This window comes from Lepus europaeus, chromosome 1 (assembly GCF_033115175.1).
Source record: "Lepus europaeus isolate LE1 chromosome 1, mLepTim1.pri, whole genome shotgun sequence".
Taxonomy (NCBI): domain Eukaryota; kingdom Metazoa; phylum Chordata; class Mammalia; order Lagomorpha; family Leporidae; genus Lepus; species Lepus europaeus.
This window is the reverse complement of record NC_084827.1, coordinates 25,153,887-25,174,844: the sequence shown is the minus strand read 5'-3', so window position 1 is coordinate 25,174,844 and position 20,958 is coordinate 25,153,887. Positions and strand designations below refer to the sequence as shown.

At 38.3% G+C, this 20,958-nt stretch overlaps 1 protein-coding gene across 1 annotated transcript; it reads right to left on the bottom strand.

The window, feature by feature from the left end:
* Window positions 1–1,126: 1,126 nt before the first annotated feature.
* NDUFA5 (NADH:ubiquinone oxidoreductase subunit A5) lies at window positions 1,127–20,710 on the bottom strand. Its single transcript, XM_062205622.1, has 5 exons — window positions 20,635–20,710; window positions 20,301–20,345; window positions 14,153–14,269; window positions 6,291–6,356; window positions 1,127–2,828 (listed from the first exon to the last, which is right to left on the bottom strand). Exons 1-5 carry the CDS (start codon window positions 20,653–20,655, stop codon window positions 2,727–2,729), a joined length of 351 nt encoding a protein of 116 aa, XP_062061606.1. The 5' UTR covers window positions 20,656–20,710; the 3' UTR covers window positions 1,127–2,726.
* Between the last annotated feature and the right edge of the window lie 248 nt (window positions 20,711–20,958).

The following is a 20,958-nucleotide window of genomic DNA, read 5'->3' as shown; positions in this document are numbered from 1 at the left end:
TGAGCACAGAATGAAGGTGAAGGGACACAATGAATCCTGAGACCTGGGACAGGTCATGGCTGCTACTGTTGGCAACACATTGATTCTGTTCAGCTGATAAACTACTTCTCCAGCTCATCCTGATGGAGGAAGCATGGCAACTCTGAAAACTGAACATGTTATCCCTATAAAATCACATTATTAATACTTCTTTTCACTCTTTAAATCATTCCAGGCTGGATGATATGGTAATGCTAGACATAAGGCCCTTTTATCTCAAAGGAAAAAAATGCCAAAAATTGTAAAATTCTGAAATCCAAGTGTGAGAAAGAGAACATCAACTTTATCATTTTCTTATTTGCCAAGCATTTGTGCCATCTTCTGCTGCTGTCCCAGGTACATTAGCTGGGAGCTGAATCGAAGTGGAGCAGCCATGAACTGGCACCACCAGCTTAACCCACTAAGTTGGCCCCATTTCCCTTATTTTTGTTCTGTTTCCTGTTTCCTTTCTTTTCTGTTTCCTTTTTGCTTCCCTTCCATCTCCTTTACTTCCTGTTTCTTTTGTTTCCTTCTTTTTCCCCTTCTGATTTTTTGTGATGCAATATGTTAAGCTGCAGCTTGCAACACTGGCATTCCAGACTGGAGTGCCTATGTTTGAGTCCTGACTGTGCTTCCAATCCAGTTTTCTACTAATGCAAACCTGCAGAGGCAGCAGGTGCTAGCTCAAGTAGTTGAGTCCCTGTTACCAAGAGTGAGACCCAGAGCGATTTTGGGCTCCTGCTTCAAGCTTGGCCCAGCCGTAGCTGTTGTCGGCATCTGGGGAGTGAGTCAGCAATAGGAAGTTGTCTCTTTCCTTCTCTAACTTTCAATTTAAATTTAAAAATAAAATTACAAATTAAAAAAGAAAGAAAGAAATTCTACTTCTTTTGCAAAGATAGGCCATCTCAGAGTCAACAACTTGCCTGAACTTACTGAGTTCATGCTAGGAGCAGAATTACAGGAAGAATCCCTGGGTTTCTGACTGCCAGGAAGGCTTTTTCCCACTTTCCTTGCAGAAGGAGCTGCCTTATAATCTGCGAGGAAGTCACTCACCTACACTTTATTTAATACTTTTATTAACATTCATTTTATAGTTCTATGAGGGGAGAAATGTACCAAAAAAAAAAAAAAAAGGAAAAATGCAATTTTTCTTATTCTGAAGGACTGGTTTGTCGCAAAACACACAAACATGCACACACATAGAAAAACAAAACCACTGTCTACGAAGGAAAGAAATACCAAGTTAGATTAACAAGATATTTAGAACTGGTGGGGGAGAAGGAAAAAGGTGAGGACACATGAAAAGTAATTTTGTTTAAGCTTACCGACTTCTTTTTCCTCAAATAGCATTTGTCTTCTGTTTTAGAGATACAGCTGCACTTACATTAGAAATTTAGTAAAAACTATTTAGTGATTCCACTTTGAAATTCTAGCATATGACTAAGGTATTTTGAATATAAGCCTGTTTGTATGCCAGACAATCTGGAGAAATTCATTTAACAGACATTTTAAAAAGGAAATTCTACCTCTATTCTGATGTGGTTGTACTGACCAATAAAATTAAAGGCTAAGGGCCAGAAAGGTAACTTCTTTAAACAAAAAAAGGGAAAAGCTTTTCTAAGTACCTCTGTACAATAAAAAAATTTCAAGTACCAAATAAGTTTCTTCAATAGTATAATAAATCCTAATTTAAAGGTAGATAATATCTACTCAAATGACAGAGTAACAACAATAATAAAATTTTAAAAATATGAAATTGTAAATGGAATAATTCAAATATAAACTAATACACTATTAATGAATGTGGCAATCAATATAATAATTATATATCTATATTTTACTTTATAAACATCAGATCACAGCCAAAGAAGTTAACCACAATATAAAATTTTATAACCAACTCTTTTTGCTGTTTTCTGAAAACTAAATATAATCACCCTTACTACTTCACTTCTAACACTGACCTGTAAATTTGTTTAGGGGCTGGTGTTGTGGTGTAGCAGGTAAAGGTGCTGCCAGTGATGCGAACATCCTATATGGGCACCAGTTCACTTTCCAGCTGCTCCACTTCTCAACTAGCTCCCTGCTAATGGCCTGGGAAAGCAGTGGGAGACAGCCCAAGTGTTTGGGCCCCAGACACCCAAGTAGGAGACCTGGAAGAAGCTCCTGGCTCCTGGCTCCTGCCTGTCACAGCCCTGGCCATTGCAGCCTTCTCAGGAAGTGAACCAGAAGATGGAAAACCTCCTTCTCTTTCTCTCCCTCTCTGTAGCTCTTTCAAATAAATAAATAAATCTTTAAAAAAAATTGTTTAGACAATAACAACTAAGTACCTTTCCTCCCAAATTTTTCTGAATAATTAAAAAACTAAATGATGTATTGAAGACTCTACTAAAGATATAGCCTTTGATTATGGCCTCTCTATTGAAATTGAAGACTTAATGGGAATTTTTCTAATTAACTTTCAAATCTCCCCACAACCGCTCTTTTCAAATAAATACCATCTTTGAAATAATCTGAGCAAATACTTTACAAGTCAAAAACTGATTCACAAGACTCTTACCACAATAACTAATTTAGTCTCCTAATTATGCCCCTTTTCAGTTTTCTTGACTAAGATGTCAATAACATGGAAACATTTTTAAATATAATAGAACATTTAATTACATCAGTTTCCCATCAACCTATCAAGATCACATAATTTTAGATGATTATATTGGCCATTTCCACTGGTTGGCAGGAGGTTCTTCCACTAATGGCTCCCATGGTTTCCACTGCATCATTTTTCTTGCCAGACTTAGTTCATTTTCAGCCTGTTAGTAAAAATGTGTAAAAAGATCATTTGATTTTACTTTCCAACAGATGTTCTCAGCTAGTAACAAAATTTAACTATCAGAGCTACTACTTTCATAATATTATCTCATGATTCATTCTACTATCAAATTAACAATACTTAATTAAATTACCTTAGTTCTCACAGCTACATAATCATAAGAAAATCTATCTTTTGATTTTACATATTTGATATCTGTTTTAATTAGTGTTCAAAAGTTTATTAATTTTAATACCAATTGTGTTTCACAAGTTCTCCGAGGACCAGAAGCATAAAGGTACTTCAAAAAGTTTGTTGAAATATGACAAAGTATTAATGAGATTATTTATCAAACACAAAATATAAGAACATATTTTAAAAGCATAACTTTACTACAAATTGAGGAGAAAATGCACAATTAAAAAAAGAAGAAATGAGAAATGATTTCTCCTCATTAAATTAAAACAACACTCTTACCAACATACTTGCTATAATAGATATTTCTGAAATACTGCTGTGGCACTAGAAATTAAGCTTTTTATAAAATAATCTGGTAATATTGACCAAAACTTAACTTATATGTGAGATATATGACTAGTAATTAAGATTCTGATCCTAATAACAGAAAAATGGAAAAAGATGTTTATACAACCATATTAATCAAACTATTATTCATAATAGCAAAAGATTTTTAATTTTCTGTAAAAAATATTTAAAGTACAATTTCTACCAAAAAATATTGCTAAGCATTTGATTCAATTATTTTCTAAGCTATCAACCATGTTTCACTGAACAAAAAGGAGTTATCTTCCTACACACTTAAATTATACAAAACAGGGAATAAAAAATCATTCTGATGAAAAAGACTTATTCAAGGAAGCTAATTTTAGCATGTACTTTGGGTTAGTATAAATCTAGTCTAATATTATATCCCACCCAATTTTAAGAAACAGAAAAAAAATTATCATTTTTTTCCATTTTCAATTAACTTTATACACAGAAGACCAGCTCTATACTAAGTAAAGAGTTCAACAATTTGCAGGGAAAAAAAACCACTGTTCCTCAACAGTCAAGACAAGGGCTATTCAAAGTCATTGCATCCTGAAGTTAATTTTCACTTCTTTATTTTCTCTTTAGAAACTTAATTAACTTTAAAGAAGCACCCAACAATGATACCTCTTTATACATTTTAATACAACACTTTGAAGACAGAGGTCCTGCATGGGAAGTTAGTGCATAGTGACTCTTGTTGTTAATTTAACAATACTCTTTTGTATGACGTCAGTGATCACCCAAGGCACTTGACATGAGCTGCCTAGGCTATGGAAGCCTTTTAAATCCACAAACTCCATCAGTATTTAGACAAGGCCATAAGCAAAGTGAAGTTCTCTCCTCCCAACAGAGCAAAGTACTTCCTTCTTTGATGACCACTTCTTTCCTTGGGGTCTCACCCACAGAGGTCCGTTATACAGGACATTTTTTACCACAGTGTCTTGGGGCTCTCCATTCCTAAAATGCTCTCGTGGGCTTTTCAGTTAGACCAGAATGCCTTAAGGGCTGATTCTAAGGTCAGAGTGCAATTTAAATTGTCATTCTATGAGTCTGCTGTGTGGATCGCATCCCATGTTGGAGAATTCACTCCCTTTTAATTCTATCTACTATTATTACCATATACTCAATCCTATCCATATGATCAAGATGGTATTTTTACCACCCAGCCGAGGGGGATTTGGGGTCTCATGACAAGTTTTTAAACTGTACCCTTAGAAGTAAGTCCATAGGAATGTATTCAGAACTATACAGCTTTACAGTTACAAACCATACATTTCATAATTACAACTCTAGGAACATGGTGATTCTTCCCACCATGTCTGCCCTCCCACCCATACTCTCACCCCTCTTCCTCCTCCATCTCTTATTCCCACTCTTATTTTTTACTAAGATCTATTTTCAGTTGACTTTATACACATGTTTAACTCTAGGTTAAGTAAAGAGTTCAGCAAACAGTATATAAAAAACAAAAAAACTATTTCTGAACAGTCAGGACAAGGGCTGTTCGAAATGTCAATTTCACTTGCATAGATTACCTTTTAGGTGCTCTATTAGTTATCAAAGGTGAGGGACAACATATGGTCTTTGTCCCTTTGGGACTGGCTTATTTCACTAAGTATGATATTTTCCAGACTCATCCATTTTGTTGTAAACAACCAGATTTCATTTTTTTTTACCACTGTGTAGTATTCCATAGTGTACATATCCCATAATTTCTTTACTCAGTCTTCAGTTGACGGGCATTTGGGATGATTCCATATCTTAGCTATTATGAATGGAGCTGCAATAAATGTGGGGGGGTACTGAAAACTCTTTCATATCCTGCTTTCATTTCCCTTGGGTAAATTCCCAGGAGTGGGATTGCTGGGTCATTTGGTAGGTCTATATTCAGATTTCTGAACTATCTCCATACTGTCTGGCATAGTGGCTTTACCAATTTACATTCCCACCAAGAGTGGATAAAGGTACCTTTTCCCCCACATCCTTGCCAGCATTTATTGTTTGTTGATTTCTGTATGAAGGCCATTCTAACAGGGGTGAGGTGAAACCTATCATGATTACTTTAACTCATTAAGAAGTTATGTTTACTCTGGCTGTAGTATATAAAAAAAAAAAAATTGTGTTTTTCAACAAAAATGCAGATGATTTTAAAAACCAACCTTGAATATTCAAATCAGTATTTTTTCTAGCCTATTCATTTTTGTACCTTATCCATAATCAATGAAAAAGGAAAAATTCAGATTCAGGTAAAACAAAATTAAACTGCAGGATTTTTTCTTATTTCTTGCATAAGTATGACTATAGCAAAAGAGAAAGAAAAATGACTTAAATATTCTAAATATAATAATATTGAATTTTCTAATCCTAGTGGCTCTTGAAAAGGATGCTTAAATTTTACTATCAAATATCTATTCTTGTCAAGGTTAATATTTGAGTAACAATGTAAAATCAAATACATTCTGCAATTAAAAATAGTTTTTTAACTTAACCAAGTGCTTAATAACCAAAAATAAAAACACATTTTAATTTTAAATTCAAACATCTGTATTTTTACATATAAAAAACATACCAAGCTCTTAAAATAAGCAAATGCATCTAAAAAGAGAACATTACTAAAATAACAGTCAGACTTAATTTAACTAAGTTAAGGCTAACAGGAATGTGCTGACTACACTCAAAGAAAATCAAATTTCAAACTTCCAATGAACCTTCAGAAATAGAGGCTAGAATCAATGATAAATATTTAATTGACATACACATTAAAAACATCACATTTTCTATGTTCAACTCATTTTACATTTCATGAGTCAACATAAAAACAAATTTAATTTCCTGTTCAAGTTGTCAGTTTTGTCTCTCTATTTAAAATCAACATTTGAAACTAAACATCTATATTCAACCTTTTCTTTACCTGAAGAATCACCTCTTCTATTTGGCCACCCTGAAGCTGGTCTTCTAATTTTTTAACATCCGATTCCTACAATTTTGGAAGGGGACAAAGAAAGAAAAAATTTAAACAAAAGAGCACACCTGAATGTTTCCGTATCCTATATTTTAAAAACCTATAAATTATAAAAGAAAATAAATGGGCAGGCATTTGACACAGTCATCAAGCCATTGCTTGGGATGCCTGCATCCAATATCAAGAGTGCTTTGTTTCAAATCTTGGCTCCTCTCTCCATTCAAGCTTACTGTTAATACACACCCAGGGAGATAAAGGTAATGGCTACACTTGGAAGATGAATATGGGGAAGCTCACCTCTGCCTACTGTCCCCCACCCCCATGCAAAGATACAAAAAGGTCCAGCCCCTGGGGTTGGGAGCCTTCTGCCATGTGTCCGGTCTGTGCACGCCAGCAGTTGGTCACCCACCTCTGCAGATTTATTTTCTCTGAATAAATTTGGTCTGGCTACAAGAAAAAAAAAAAAAAAAAAGATAATGGTTCAGGTACTTGGATCCCTGCCACCCATGTAGAAGACATGGATTGCATCCAGGGCTCCTGGTTTTGGCCTGATTTTGGCCTGACCATCCCTAGTTGTTGCAGGCATTTGAGCAATGTCCTTACTAAGTTTTCACCAACTTGATGGAAATCCACTGCATATCTCTGTAATTTTATTGTTTTCCTGTCTTAATACTAATGTGTTAAATATTTATTGACATGTTTATCAAGGAGTAAGACATGATGCAGTCTTAGGTAAGACCCAATGCAGTCTTTTAAAAATAAATTTTAAAATATCATTTTGTTTCTCTAAGTATTTCCTATATTTCCTGAGAGTACTAACATTAAAAAATAAATGCTATCCTATGACCCAGAATGTTCACAGCAGTACAAATTATAGCCCCAAACTAGCAATAACCCTAATGACCATGTTTAACAAAATGAATCAATATGGTATTATATCACAGAATATAGCAATAAGAATGAACAAACTACAACTATACACAATATAGATGATTCTCTCAAACAAAAAGAAATGATACACAAAAGAGGACCTACTGATGATTCCATTTATATGAAATTCAAAACAAGGCTTTGGGTATTCTAGAAATAGCTCATTAATTTGAGTGTGGTCACTTTATAAAAACTGATTAAGTTTTATACTTAGGATTTCTGCCCATTTTTATGTATAATATTTTTTTAAAGACTTAGTTATTTAGGCCAGTGCCATGGCTCACTAGGCTAATCTTCCACCTATGGCACCAGTATCCCGGGTTCTAGTCCTGGTTGGGGTGCCGGATTCTGTCCCGGTTGCTCCTCTTCCAGTCCAGCTCTCTGCTGTGGCCCGGGAAGGTAGTGGAGGATGGCCCAAGTGCTTGGGCCCTGCACCCGCATGGGAGACCAGGAGAAGCACCTGGCTCCTGGCTTCGGATCAGTGCAGTGCGCCGGCCATGGAGGCCATTTGGGGGGTGAACCAATGGAAGGAAGACCTTTCTCTCTGTCTCTCTCACTGTCTAACTCTGCCTGTCAAAAAAAAAAAAAAAAAGATTTAGTTATTTATTTGAAAGAGTTACAGAGAGGCAGAAGCAGAAAGAAAGAAAGAAAGAGAAAGAGGTCTTCCATTCACTGGTTTACTCCCTAGATGGCTGCAATGGCCAGAGCTGGACTCATCTGAAGCTAGGAGCCAGGAGTTTCTTCCAGGTCTCTCACACGGGTGCAGGCACCCAACGACTATGCAGGTGCAGGGACCCAAGGACGTGGGCCATCTTCCACTGCTTTCCCAGGCCACAGCAGAGAGCTGAAGTGGAGCAGCTGGGACTGGAACCAGTGCCCATATGGGATGCCAGCACCACAGGTGGCAGCTTTACCTGCTATGACTTAACACTGGACCCCTATGTACAATATTTTTAATAAAATGTTTTTAGAAGGAAATGCCAATACAGTAACTAGAATATTCACAACAGAGAGAGACAAAAAGAGTGCTCCCACCTACTAGCTCACTCTCCAAATGCCTGCTGGGTGGGAGCCAGAAACTTGATCCCCGTCTCCTATGTGGATGGCAGGAAATCAACTACTTGAGTCATTACTACTATCTCCCATGTATCTGCACTAGCAAGAAGCTGGCACAAGGAGTCACAGCTGAGCTGCAAACCCTGAAATCCAGTATGGGACATAAGCATACTGCTAAACAATGACATTTATTAATTTTCTAGTAGACTGGGAACTATGAGCCAGAAACCATGTCCTACACATATACCCACAAAAGCGAATAAGGCTTTTTCATTATCAGGATGGCTTCTAGACTTACAAATAGAATTCAAAAAGAGAAAAAAATATTTGAAGATTTTTAAAAACAGGAATTGACAAGTTCATGCCTCAGAGCATCTGCTAGATGGTCCAAGATACTGCTGCATGGCTTCTACCTTCCTACTCCTCCCAAATCTTTGCTCAAATATCACCTTCTTGGTGAAGACTACTCATAATTTATATTGTGGTTGGTTGAATAATGTCCCACACAACACACCTCCAATTTAATCTCTGGAACTTGGGAATGTTACCTTACATGACAAAGACTTTATAGGTGCAATTAATTATCTTGAGATTTTCCTGGTTTACTGGTGTCAGCTTTAAATACAATTTAAGTGTCCTTTTAAGAGAGGCTGAAGGAAATTGCACACAGGAAAATATTATGTGGCCATGCAGGAAGAAATTGGAGTGATGTAGCCTCAAGTCAAGGAATTCCAAAAGCCACTGGGAACTGGAAAAAGGATTGGATTCTCTCCTAGAGCCTCCAGAAGCATCAGCCTGCTGATATCTTGATTTGAGTCCCTAATACTAACTTCAGAATTCCTGGCCTCTAGAAATTTAAGACAACAAATTTCTAATGTCTTTAAAAAGACATGAAGTTCATAGTAATTTGCTATAATAGCCACAGGAAACCAATACCTATTATTCATAACCCCATACTCACTTGGTTTGCTTTCCACTTAACCATCTTATTTTTTTCTTTTTCTTTTTTTGGCCTCCCATCACTAACACATAATCTCCAAGGGATCTAGACACAAGCTACTATCATCAAAAACATATGACATAGCCAGTGCTTCTTAGTTAAATAAATAAAAGACAGTTAAGAGGCAGGCTTTAGCCTACAAGTTCAGACATTGGTAACACACCAGTGTACCACATCAGATGATGTGGACTCACAGGCTCTGGTTCCTAATTCCCAATTCCAGTTCCTTGCTAATATAGACCCTGAGAGGCAGTGGTGATGGCTTAAGAAGCTGTGTCCCTGCCATCCACAGAGACGTAGACTGAGTTCCTGGCTCCTGGCTTCAGTCCAGCTCAGTCTTGGCCACTGTGGGACTTTCGGGAGTGAACCAGCAGCAGATGAGAAGCTCTCTGGTGTCTGTCTCTCCCTCCCTCCCTTCCTTTCTGCCTCTCATTGAAAAAAAAATTGTTTGCAGCTGTTAAAGAAAACTTTGCAAAAATAGTTCAGAAGGGACAAATAAGAAAAAATGGACAAGCAAGTTTGAAAAAGACTATTTAACCCAAAATTAACTCATCTATGAAGCCAAAAATCAAAAGCAAAATAAGGTGCTGATCACCATTATAAGAGATTCAGGAAAGGCAAGGAACGTTCAACAATATTTTCAAGTCAGGAAAAACAAAATTTGTCATACTCAGTCAATACTATTTTTATTTACCAATGGTAAATAAAATACCAATAAATAAACAAAGTACCAATGACTGAATGTTTACTATGTGCCTGGGACAAGGATACACTTTTTATATATATTACCTTATTCAGTGTTTGGCAGCTAACAATAAGTGTTCTAGGTAGCTATTATTATAATTATACCAACATTACAGATAAAAACGTTATAACATAAAATATGGTCAACTTTGCAAGCCACTCCAAATAAGTATTTGAATATACTGGATAGGATACAAACCAATTTTCCACCAATATGCTATTGCTATCTTCCCTAGTAATAACCTGAAGCAATATTTATTTTTATTTTCATTGTATGCTTTAATAAAAGTACTTCATAATCATAACAATATTCTTGTAACTCTATACAGGATTTAAAATCTGTGATTTTACAAAAAACAGGATTGGAGACAACTGTTCTAAAGTACTTGGGCTTATTAAAATCTATTTATATTTAGCCCTCTGGATAAACAAACATTTCTTAGGGACCTTATGTGCCAAGTATTATGCTAGATTCTTAGTATATATAGATGAATCAAATAGCATTCATAAATAGCTTATAACTAGCAGAGGAGACACCAACATACATGGTACAGTTGAAAAGTGAGTTAAGTCCTTAAACTCTACTTAGGGAGGAAAGAAAAGGCTTCACAGAGGAAGTGATGACTCTCTAGGACTAAGAATTGCTTCTTGGTCCATTTTTTTATTATTATTATTTTTATTTATTTGTGAGGTAGATTTACAGAGAGTGAAAGGGAGAGACAGAGAGAAAGATCTTCCATCTGCTGTTTCACTACCCAAATGACTGCCAACAGCCAGAGCTGAACCGATCCAAAGCCAGGAGCCAGGAGCGTCTTCCAGGTCTCCCATGCAGGTGCAGGGGCCCAAGTGCTTGGGCCATCTTCTACTGCTTTCCCAGGCCAGAGCAGAGAGCTGGATTGGAAGAGGAGCAGCCGGGACTAGAACCGGCACCCATATGGGATGCTGGCACTGCAGGCAGAGGATTAACCTACTGCACCACATCGCCAGCCCCGCTTGGTCCATTTTTGCTAATAAAACAAAATACCTGGGACTGGGTAATTTACAAATTTTTTTTCCTTACAGTTCTGGAACTTGGGATGTCCATGATGAAGGTGCCAGGAACACTGCAGTCTTACATGGTGGAAGGCAGAAGGGTAAGCAAGCACCAAACATTGCATGAAGTCTCTTATAAGAGACCCTCACTCCTATTCAAAAGGAGGAATCCTCACGACCTAATCACTTCTAAAAAGCCCTGCCTCTTAATACTATCACATTGGCCATTAACTTTCAGCACCCAAATCTTGGCAAGGCATCCTCAAAGCATAGTGAATTGCCAAACAAAGTAATAAAGGCATTCTAGGAAGAGCAAAAAGAAAATACAAATGAATTCAAAACTAAGAATGCCTAGAATCCACAGAACAGCCATCAATATGATACTGCTGAAAGATAGTGCACAAAACAGGAAATAACAGGACAAGATGAGAAGACAACCAAGAGCAGGACCTCAGAAGCCCTTCTATACCATGCTAAAGACTTATCCTCTAAGCTCATAGTTCTCAAAAATGGATGTACACCATAATCATGTAGCTAAAAGGGAGTTTTACACCACCAAGTCAGCATAAATCCTTAACCTCAGTCTTCAAGAAACTGAACAGGAAAACATAGTAAGATCTTCAGCAAAAAAGTACCCTAAAATTTATACATTGAAAAAAAAAATCACTCTATAACTAGCACGGTGAGACATAAAGGATGACAGCACTATCAACAGATCAATTCGTTTGAAAGAAACTGAAATAGCGGAGAAACTGACCTTAGTACTAATAAAAAAAAAATGACAGTAAACTATTCTTTGGTTGATAATAGCCATGAGAAAACAGAAATAGGGCAGTAAGTAAAAGAACACATAGAGATCTTTCTTTTAAGAACAAGCCAAATACATTTTGAGACTATGTGAATGATAATGATAGGCACACAAGACAGAAAGAGCATACAGAATAAATGATTAAAAGTAAACAAGGTTATTGAGAAGGAAAGCGAGAAAGAATTAAAAGCAGAATTGAAGAGATTCACCTTGCGAACAAAGGGAAATTCCTTACATTTCAATGATGAGAAAAAAATATGTAAGTTCATTTTCCTTGAAGAAAAACATGAAAACCAAAGAAATATTAAATTCTTCTTTAGTCTTTAACCTGAAAATTACTTCCACAACTGCCAAGTTAAGAATAAAAGTTCCAAATCAAGTTGTATTATTTGTTATATCTAAGCAGAATAATTCTCTTTGAACTATATTTAGACTCTCTTAAGAAATACATATTAGGCCACTTAATGCATGTATGAAAACTACTTTCAGAGTTTATGAACACTATTTTGGGCAGTTATATAAAGTCCACAAAATAAGGGTTAGTATTAAAATTTAATAGTGAAATATAGTGAGATATGAAAAAATCAGCAGTCATTTACTATGTACCTATGTAAGGCCTTTGATTTAGATGCTGTTTACTTATTTATTCTTATTTATTTGAAAGGCTGAGTGGTATCTGATAGGCTTAGACAGAAACACATCTTCCAGCCACTGGTTCATTCCCCAAATGCCCACAACGGCCAAGGCTGAGCCAGGCCAAACCCTAGGGCCCAGAACTCAATCCGGGTCTCCTTGTGGATGGCAGGGACTCCAGTACTTGAGCCACCATCTGCTGCTTTTCAGGATGCATCAGCAGGAAGCTGGATCAAAAGCAGAACTAACCGTAAAAAGCTTGCATTAGTTCACTTGGGCTGCCATACAACACAGTATCATAGCTGGGTGGCTTGAACAACACAATTTTGTTTTCTTACAATACTCACGACTGAAGTACAAGATCAAGGTGACAGCAGAGGTTGTGTCTGGTGAAGGCACCTCCAATTGGGCTGCCATCTGTTGCTTTCTCACAGGGCTCACTGGTCTTTTCTTGTTATGTTGCTCAAGGAGACCGGTATCAGCTCTCTGGTGTCAATAATCCTATAGAAGCAGGGCCTCTTCCTTATATCATTTAACCTTAATCACTGCCCTAACAGCCCCACCTCCAAATAAGGCTATATGAGAGAGATTAAGGCATCGATCTATGAATTTTGGGTGGATACATTCAGTTTCAGCATAACAATGCCCAATATAATTTACTATTAAGAAAAATTTAAGCCACCACCTGACATTTCCACAACCCGTATCTCTGAAGTGTCTGGGTTTGAGTAGGCTTCACTCTCCATTCCAGTTCCTGCTAATAATGCACTTCCTGGGAGGCAGCCAGATAACAGCTCAGGAACTTGGACCCTGCCACTAACGTGGGAGACCAAGAATGAGTTCCTGAGTCCTGGCTTCAGCCTGGCCTAACACCAGCTGTTGTGGATATTTGGGGAGTGAACAAAAGAATATGAGGGTTTTCTCTGCCTTTCTGTCTATATATCACATAATATGAAAATAAATTAATTTTTTAAACTAGATAGAGGGGGCCGGCACTGTGGCACAGGAGGTTAATCCTCCACCTGCAGCACCGGCATTCCATATGGGCACCAGTTCTAGTCCCAGCTGCTACTCTTCCAATCCAGCTCTCTGCTGATGGCCTGGGAAAGCAGTAGAAGATGGCCCAAGTCCTTGGCCCCTGCATTTGCATGGGAGACCTGGAGGAAGCTCCTGGCTCCTAGCTTCGGATCAGCCCAGCTCTGGCTGTAGCCACCATTTGGGGAGTGAACCAGTGGATGAAAGACCTTTTTCTCTGTCTCTCCCTCTCACTGTCTGTAACTCTGTCAAATAAATAAAAATATTTTTTAAAAATAAATTAATTTTAAAAAAGAAATTAAAAAAAACTAGATAGGGAAGAAAGAAAAAAACAGAAACAAGGTTAACAAAGTAACTCAGGGCAGAGACTTGACCCATCGTATAATAGTGTCTTACATATAGAAAACACCCAACAAACAGTAGTTTGTTAAACGAAGGGGAGATAATATGGAAAGCAAGTATAAGAGGAAGAATAAAAGAAACAGAAGTATTTGAAGCAACTGAAATTTTTTGTTCTTGTTAAATATTCTACTGAATATCATAAATCCAGAAAAACAAAACGGATATACTGACCACTTTCACCATACTCAGCTTCTCATTTGTAATCTGTTCTGTATATTTTCTATATGCTGCACTTTTAGGCATCTGTTGAACAACATCAAGAATCTTCGTGTACAATATTCTCAGCCTCTGAAAAGACAAAGCATATTAATTTCCACAAGTTAAAAAACCACCACAAATTAGGGGAATATTTTAAAATCTGACCAAAACAAAACAAAACCAGTTAACTCTTCTTTGCTGTAATTTCTTCATGTCTATGCCCCAAATCCACACCTTCTGGTTTAGGAAAGATGTGAGTATAAATGTGGAAACCTTTCTACATTTTGTCTGCTTAACGAAAGTTGAACCTAAGTCAACAATGAGTACCAAGAAAAGCAACTTATTGTACCTTACCTTTCTTAGAAATCAAATCACTTAGAAACCAGTATTTCTCTGGGCCAGCGCTGTGGCACAGCGGGTTAAAGCCCTGGCCTGAGCGCCGGCATCCCATATGGGCACCAGTGCTAGTCCCAGCTATTCCTCTTCTGATCCAGCTCTCTTCTGTGGCCTGGGAAAGCAGTAGAAGATGGCCTAAGTCCTTGGGCCCCTGCACCTGCGTGGGAGATCCAGAAGAAGCTCCTGGCTCCTGCCTTCAGATCGGCGCAGCTCTAGCTGTTGCGGTCATCTGGGGGGTGAACCAGCGGATGGAAGACCTCTCTCTTTGTCTCTTCCTCTCTCTGTAACTCTTTCAAATAAATAAAATAAATCTCTAAAAAAAGAAACCAGTATTTCTCAAAATGAGGTCCTCAGCACTACAAATTTTCTTTTAGGTTTCTTTCAATGTTTCTTACTTGAATTTCGTATTTGTAATTATTAGATCAATATGATCATATCTAACTGCATACAGCCACAGTACTTCAATGCTGTTGCTTATGATTATGACTGGATTGATACCACCATCAGTTAATCACATGGTAAGAAGTATGGCATATCCCAACTCACAAGAAGTAATAATTTTTAAAAATAACTGTAAGTATGTAATTGAGAATGTTTTATTATTTTTCCTTGAAATTAATTTGAAATTTGTTTTAATGTAACTGTATAAAATCCATAGGATCTAATAAAAGTTTTATTCACATACTGAGTTCTCAAAAAATTCACAGAAAATGCTTATGAAAAAACCATAAATGAATTTCTAAAACTTTTACTCCAAAATAAACTTATCTTTTAATTCTATTTTCCTCTTTTTGAGTCCTTCACATATGTGTGCATAGATTACAAATACACACACAAACCTTGAGAATCTTTAAGACAGGTTTTTCTTAGAAAGCAGTATGCATATTTACTTTTTATTTAGTATTTGAATATGATGCTGCATAACAGAGAATATTTTACACTCTACAGGTTGAGCATCCCTTACCCAAAATTCAAAAGCGTTTTAAAGTTTTTGGATTTTCAAATACCTGAATACATATAATGAAATATCTTGAGGGATAGGACCCAAGTTTAAACACAAAACTCATTTGTTTCACAAATACCTTATATACACAACCTAAAGCTAATTTTATACCTTTTTTGTTGGCCCTCTATTTTCGCTGTGAACCATCACAGAATCAAGTAAGTATGCAATTTTCCACTTAGGAGTCATGTCAGTACTTAAAACTTCCAGATTTTTTAGCTTTTTGGATTTTAGATTTTCAGATTAGGGAGGTTCAAACTGTAGTGATGTAAACCTTATCACATGTCATCAGAAATGAGGGGCAGAGGACAAAGCCTCATTTTTTCTAAACTTCTAGGAAAGAAGATGATAATATAAAGTTCTGGGCAAGAGACTTCTGTTCTGGGGCTGGTGCTGTGGCAAAGCAGGTGAAGTCACCGCCTGTAGTGCCAGCATCCCATCTGGGTGCCAGTTTGTGGCCCAGCTGCTCCACTTCCAATCCAGCGCTCTGCTATGGCCTGGGAAAGAAGTAAAGGATGGCCCAAGTCCTTGGACCCCTGCACCTGTGTGGGAGACCTGGAAGAAGCTCCTAGCTCCTGGCCTCAGACTGGCCCAGCTCCGGCCACTGCAGCTATTTGGGGAGTGAACTAGCAGATGGAAGACATCTCTCTCCCTCTCTCTCTCCCTCTGCCTCTCTGCAACTCTGCCTTTCAAATAAATGAATAAATATTTTTTTAAAAATCTCTATTTTTATCTCTCCTGAAAAAAATATGTTCTTAGAACATTATGAATAGGGTGGGCATCTAATTTATCATCCAAGCCAGGTTATGTCAGGCAGTGAAAGTAGATAATATTAATCATTATATCAAAACATAGTATAAACCAGAACAATCCAGGTAAACAAGAAATATTCACTCTGTGTGTGAGCATTTCAATTATGTGTTCTCCCAAAGAACGTTCACTTTTTTGTTCAGTAAAAACATACTCTGCTCAGCACTGTCATGTGTAACACTGTACTAAGCACTGCTGGATACACTGGATGTAAATTCTACTACCAGAATGCCTAAGGCATTATAAGACACAGGAGAGGAAAGTTATAAACACAATACAAAGTAAAATGCATGTGTGGCAGGGGCGGGAAATGTGTACAGCAGAGAGACAAAGTATTTAGCAATGGTTAAGTGCAGACTATCTAGCACCCAACTGCCGAAAAGCACTGGTTCCACAGCTTAGCTACACTCGACAAGTGACTTCCATGTCTATTTTCATTCCTCAATGTAAAATGGGGATAATAATACCTGCTTCATAGGATGTGGTATAACTTACAATAGCACCTGGCACTTTAAGCATCACTAAATGTTAGCATTATTATTCCTTAGAGGCCACAGGAAAGGTAACACCTGAGATATACCTGGAGCTGTAGGAGAAAGCAATTTGCATTAAGACAGAAAATTAAGGAAACAGAATATAGTTCTATTTTCTTGAACTGTGCTATCCAATACAGTAAGTGCTACCCAAATATGGGTATCAAGCATTTAAAATGCAACTAGTCTGAACCAATATACGTTAAGTATAAAAGTTTACTAGACTTTGAAAACTGGAGAACTATAAAATATCATTAATTTTATATAATTATATATTGAAATAATATTTCAAATATTAGGTTAAATAAAATTAACTTTTTCTTTTTAATAAAAAAGTGAATTCTAGAAAATTCAAGATGAAATTTGAACATGGCTAACATTTAAAATTCACATTGCATTTTTAAGTAGACAACACTTGGCTTACAGGCCATATACAGAAATGATCAGGAGATAAAGGTGGAGAAAAGGTCTGATCATAACGACTTTGCAGTTCAAGTTAAAGTGTTTGGGCTTTATTCTCTGCACCATGAAAAGATTTAGAAAAATCCAATGATTTAGATTTGTGTTTCAGGAAAATTCAGCTAGCAGTGAGTTCAAAAGATCACAGAAGAAATGAGGCAGAAAGGGCACTAACAAAGTTGCTGCAAAGTCTCTAAACAAGGACAATGACCTAACCTATGGTTGTAATAGAAGGAACAGAAAAGGGGTCACACTGAAGGGTTACTACAGGAAAGAATCAACAGGGGCCAGCACTGTGGGGTAGTGGGTAAAGCCACCACCTGCAATTGCCAGCACCCCTTATGGGTGCCGGGTTCAAGTCCTAGCTGCTCCACTTCCGATCCAGCTCTCTGCTATGGCCTGGGAAAGCAGCAGAAGATGGTCCAAGTCTTTGGGCCCTTGCATCTGTGTGGGAGACCCAGAAGAAGCTCCTGGCTCCGGATAGGTGTAGCTCCACCAGTGCAGCCAACTGAGGAGTGAACCAGCAGATGGAAGACCTCTCTCTCTCTCTCTCTCTCTCTCTGCCTTTCCTTCTCTCTGTGTGTAACTCTGACTTTCAAATAAATAAATAGATCTTTAAAAAAAATCAACAGAGTTCATCTACTGGAATGGATATGAAGGTATGAGGGCAAGAGAAATATTAACTATGATATCCAAATTCCCAGCCCCAGGAATAAAAATATTCTGATACCAGAGTGCCAGTCCTCAAGGAAGATGGAGAAACCATGAGTTCAAACTTAGTCAATAACGAATATAAAGTCAATATGAACTCATAATGGGTACAAGACATTCATTCAACAGGTACTGTTTACCAATGACATACCATGTGCAAGTCAGAGTTCCAGCAGTAAATAAAACAGTAACGGAAAAAACCTCTGCCTTTATTAAACCAACATTTTAGTAGACACAGACAAACAAGATAAATCCATGCAATATGGTCTGTCGAACAGTGACCTGTAGAGGCTCTTTAAGAACCCAGGCTTTCATTTAGAGCGATAGGGAGTCACTAGAAGAGTTTAAGGAAAGTGGCATGACCTGACTTAGATTTTAGCAGAATGTCTGGTGCTTGGATGAAAAAACACCAACTGAGGCAGTTAACAAGAGTTAGAGGCAGAAACTGGATGATAACCCACAGCACTGATGATGGTAGTGGAGCAGATGATAATACCAGAGAGGTGGTGAGTCACGGTCAAAAATCTGGATATATGTTGAGGGTAGAATCTCCAAGATTTACTGCAGGTCTACATACAGAATGTGAAATAAAGGAAAGAATCCAAAATAATTTCAAAGTTTTTGACTTGGGTCAAAAGAATGGACTTGCAATTCACTTGGCTGAATGAACTTGAGGGAAAAGCAGATTTTAAGGAAAAAATCAAAGACCCCATTTTGGACAAACTTTGGGTTGCCTGTCTGACATCCAAGTGTAGATGTGTACTAATCAGTTAAATATATAAGACTTTCATAAACTGAGAGGTCAGTATTTGATATGGAAATCTAAGAGTGACAACTGTATAGATAGTACTTAAAACCATTAGACTGAGTCCTATCAGGAATAGAAAACAAAACTAAATAAATTTATTTATTTGAAAATTAGTTATAGAGAGAAGGGGAGACACACACAGAGATATCTTCCATCTACTTGTTCACTCCCCAAATCAAGAACTAAATCTTGAAAAACTACAAAATTCCAAAATGGTGACAGGAGAGGACATATGGTGCAGTGGTTAGGATGCAGCTGCTTGGGACTGCCTGCATCCCTTAACAGAGTCCCAGCTCCATCTGGATTCTGACTTCCTGCTAATGTGCACCCTGAGCAGCAGGTGAGGGCTCAAGTACTCGGATCCCCATCACCCACATGTGAGACATGGACTAAGTTTCCGGCTCCCAGGCATTTGGGGAATTAACCAGCAGATGGAAGATATGCGTGTGTATGCATGTGCATCTCTCTCTGCCTCTCAGTAAATATAAATAAATAAATAAATAAGGATATGAGGACTAACCAGAAAAGCTCACAACAGGAACTAAATAATCTTGACATCCAGCAAACAAAGTGCTAGACAGAGAGCACCAAATGTGTCAATGCTGCCACTGGATCCATTAAGATGAGAAATGTAAGCAGCTGACCACTAGACTGACACAAAGAAAATTATCAGTGACCTTAAAAGTGCATTCCAGGGGAAGTAAAAAATTGGAGAGAATAAGTATAAAAAAGAGAGAAATGGAGTGGTTATTGGAGAAGATTTAAAGGAGCTTCCTTTTTGATGGACGCTTTCCTCAATGCTGATTAGAAAGACGACCCAGTACAAGGGTAAAGGTACACCATCTACACCACCCAAGCAGACACAGTGATACAAACGAAAAAGGAGGAAATACAGTAATGGGGCCAGCACCCCACAGGGGCTCAGGTCTGAGTACCTGCTGCTCCACGTTCAGTCCAGCTCCCTGCTAACGCACCTGGGAGACAAGCAAGGATGACCCAAGTGTTTGGGCCCCCTCGATGGAGCTCCTGGCTTCAGCTCCTGCAGTTGGGGCCATTTGGGGAGCGCACCAGGAGGATGGCAGACCTATCTCTGTAACTGCCTTTCCAGTAAATAAATCTTTAATCAAAAAAAGAAAAGAAAGATACAGATTTGGAAGGGCGCTGGCAAGAGAGAAGCTACAAGAATACCAAGGGAAAAAAAAATCTCTAGAAACACAGTTTAACAAAGAGTCTGGAGGAAGGGCGGTGCATCGGATCACGCTCTTGCCCTGAAGAGCGGGCTGTAGTTCGGGGTTTGAAATGCCCGTATCCGGTAAACGCTGCAACACACAAGGTCACAGGGCTCCAATCTTCCTTGGGAACTTGGGGATTAGAAAAAAAAAAAAAAAAAAAAGTACCTACCTCGTGTGGACTTTCACATACAGCCAGTCCCACAAGGCCAGTGGTCTGTTCAAAAACAAAACAGGAATGATGCTGTTGACTGTGGTTTCCACGCGTCCACCACGCGACGGAGCTGCAAAACCTCGACTCCCAGGCTAAACCTGGTCTAAGCCCGCTGCCCGCCGGGCAAGCCTCTTCGCGAAGTTCCGCGTCTCCGCGCCGAGCCCCCAGCCTGATCACCCCGAGAACAGCGCCCGGACAAACCCCCAAACCTCAGCACTCAGCCCGCACCCCGGGGGCAACGGGCTGTCAGGCTGACACCCTCAATTCCCAAAGTGACCTCCATCTGTCTCACCTTCTTCAGCAAACCAGCCATGGCTGAGCCGAGAAGCCGAGAACGCGCAGCCTTCTGGGAAACTGGCTCAGACTTGCTCAATCGAGGGGCCGAGAACACGCAACCTTATGGAAACCTCGCTCAGACCCGCTCAATCGAGCGCGGAAGCTGCCTCTCCGACACCTTGGAAACAGTTTGGTTTCGCTTACTCCAGATCTCCGAAAGAGCAAAACGCTGTGCGCCACAAATCCCAAAAGAAGAAAATTGACGCACGCGCAATGAATACACAAGGGTCCACACTCGGCTTGGGGACAGTTGGCGGGAAGGTCGTGTGTTAACCTGTGT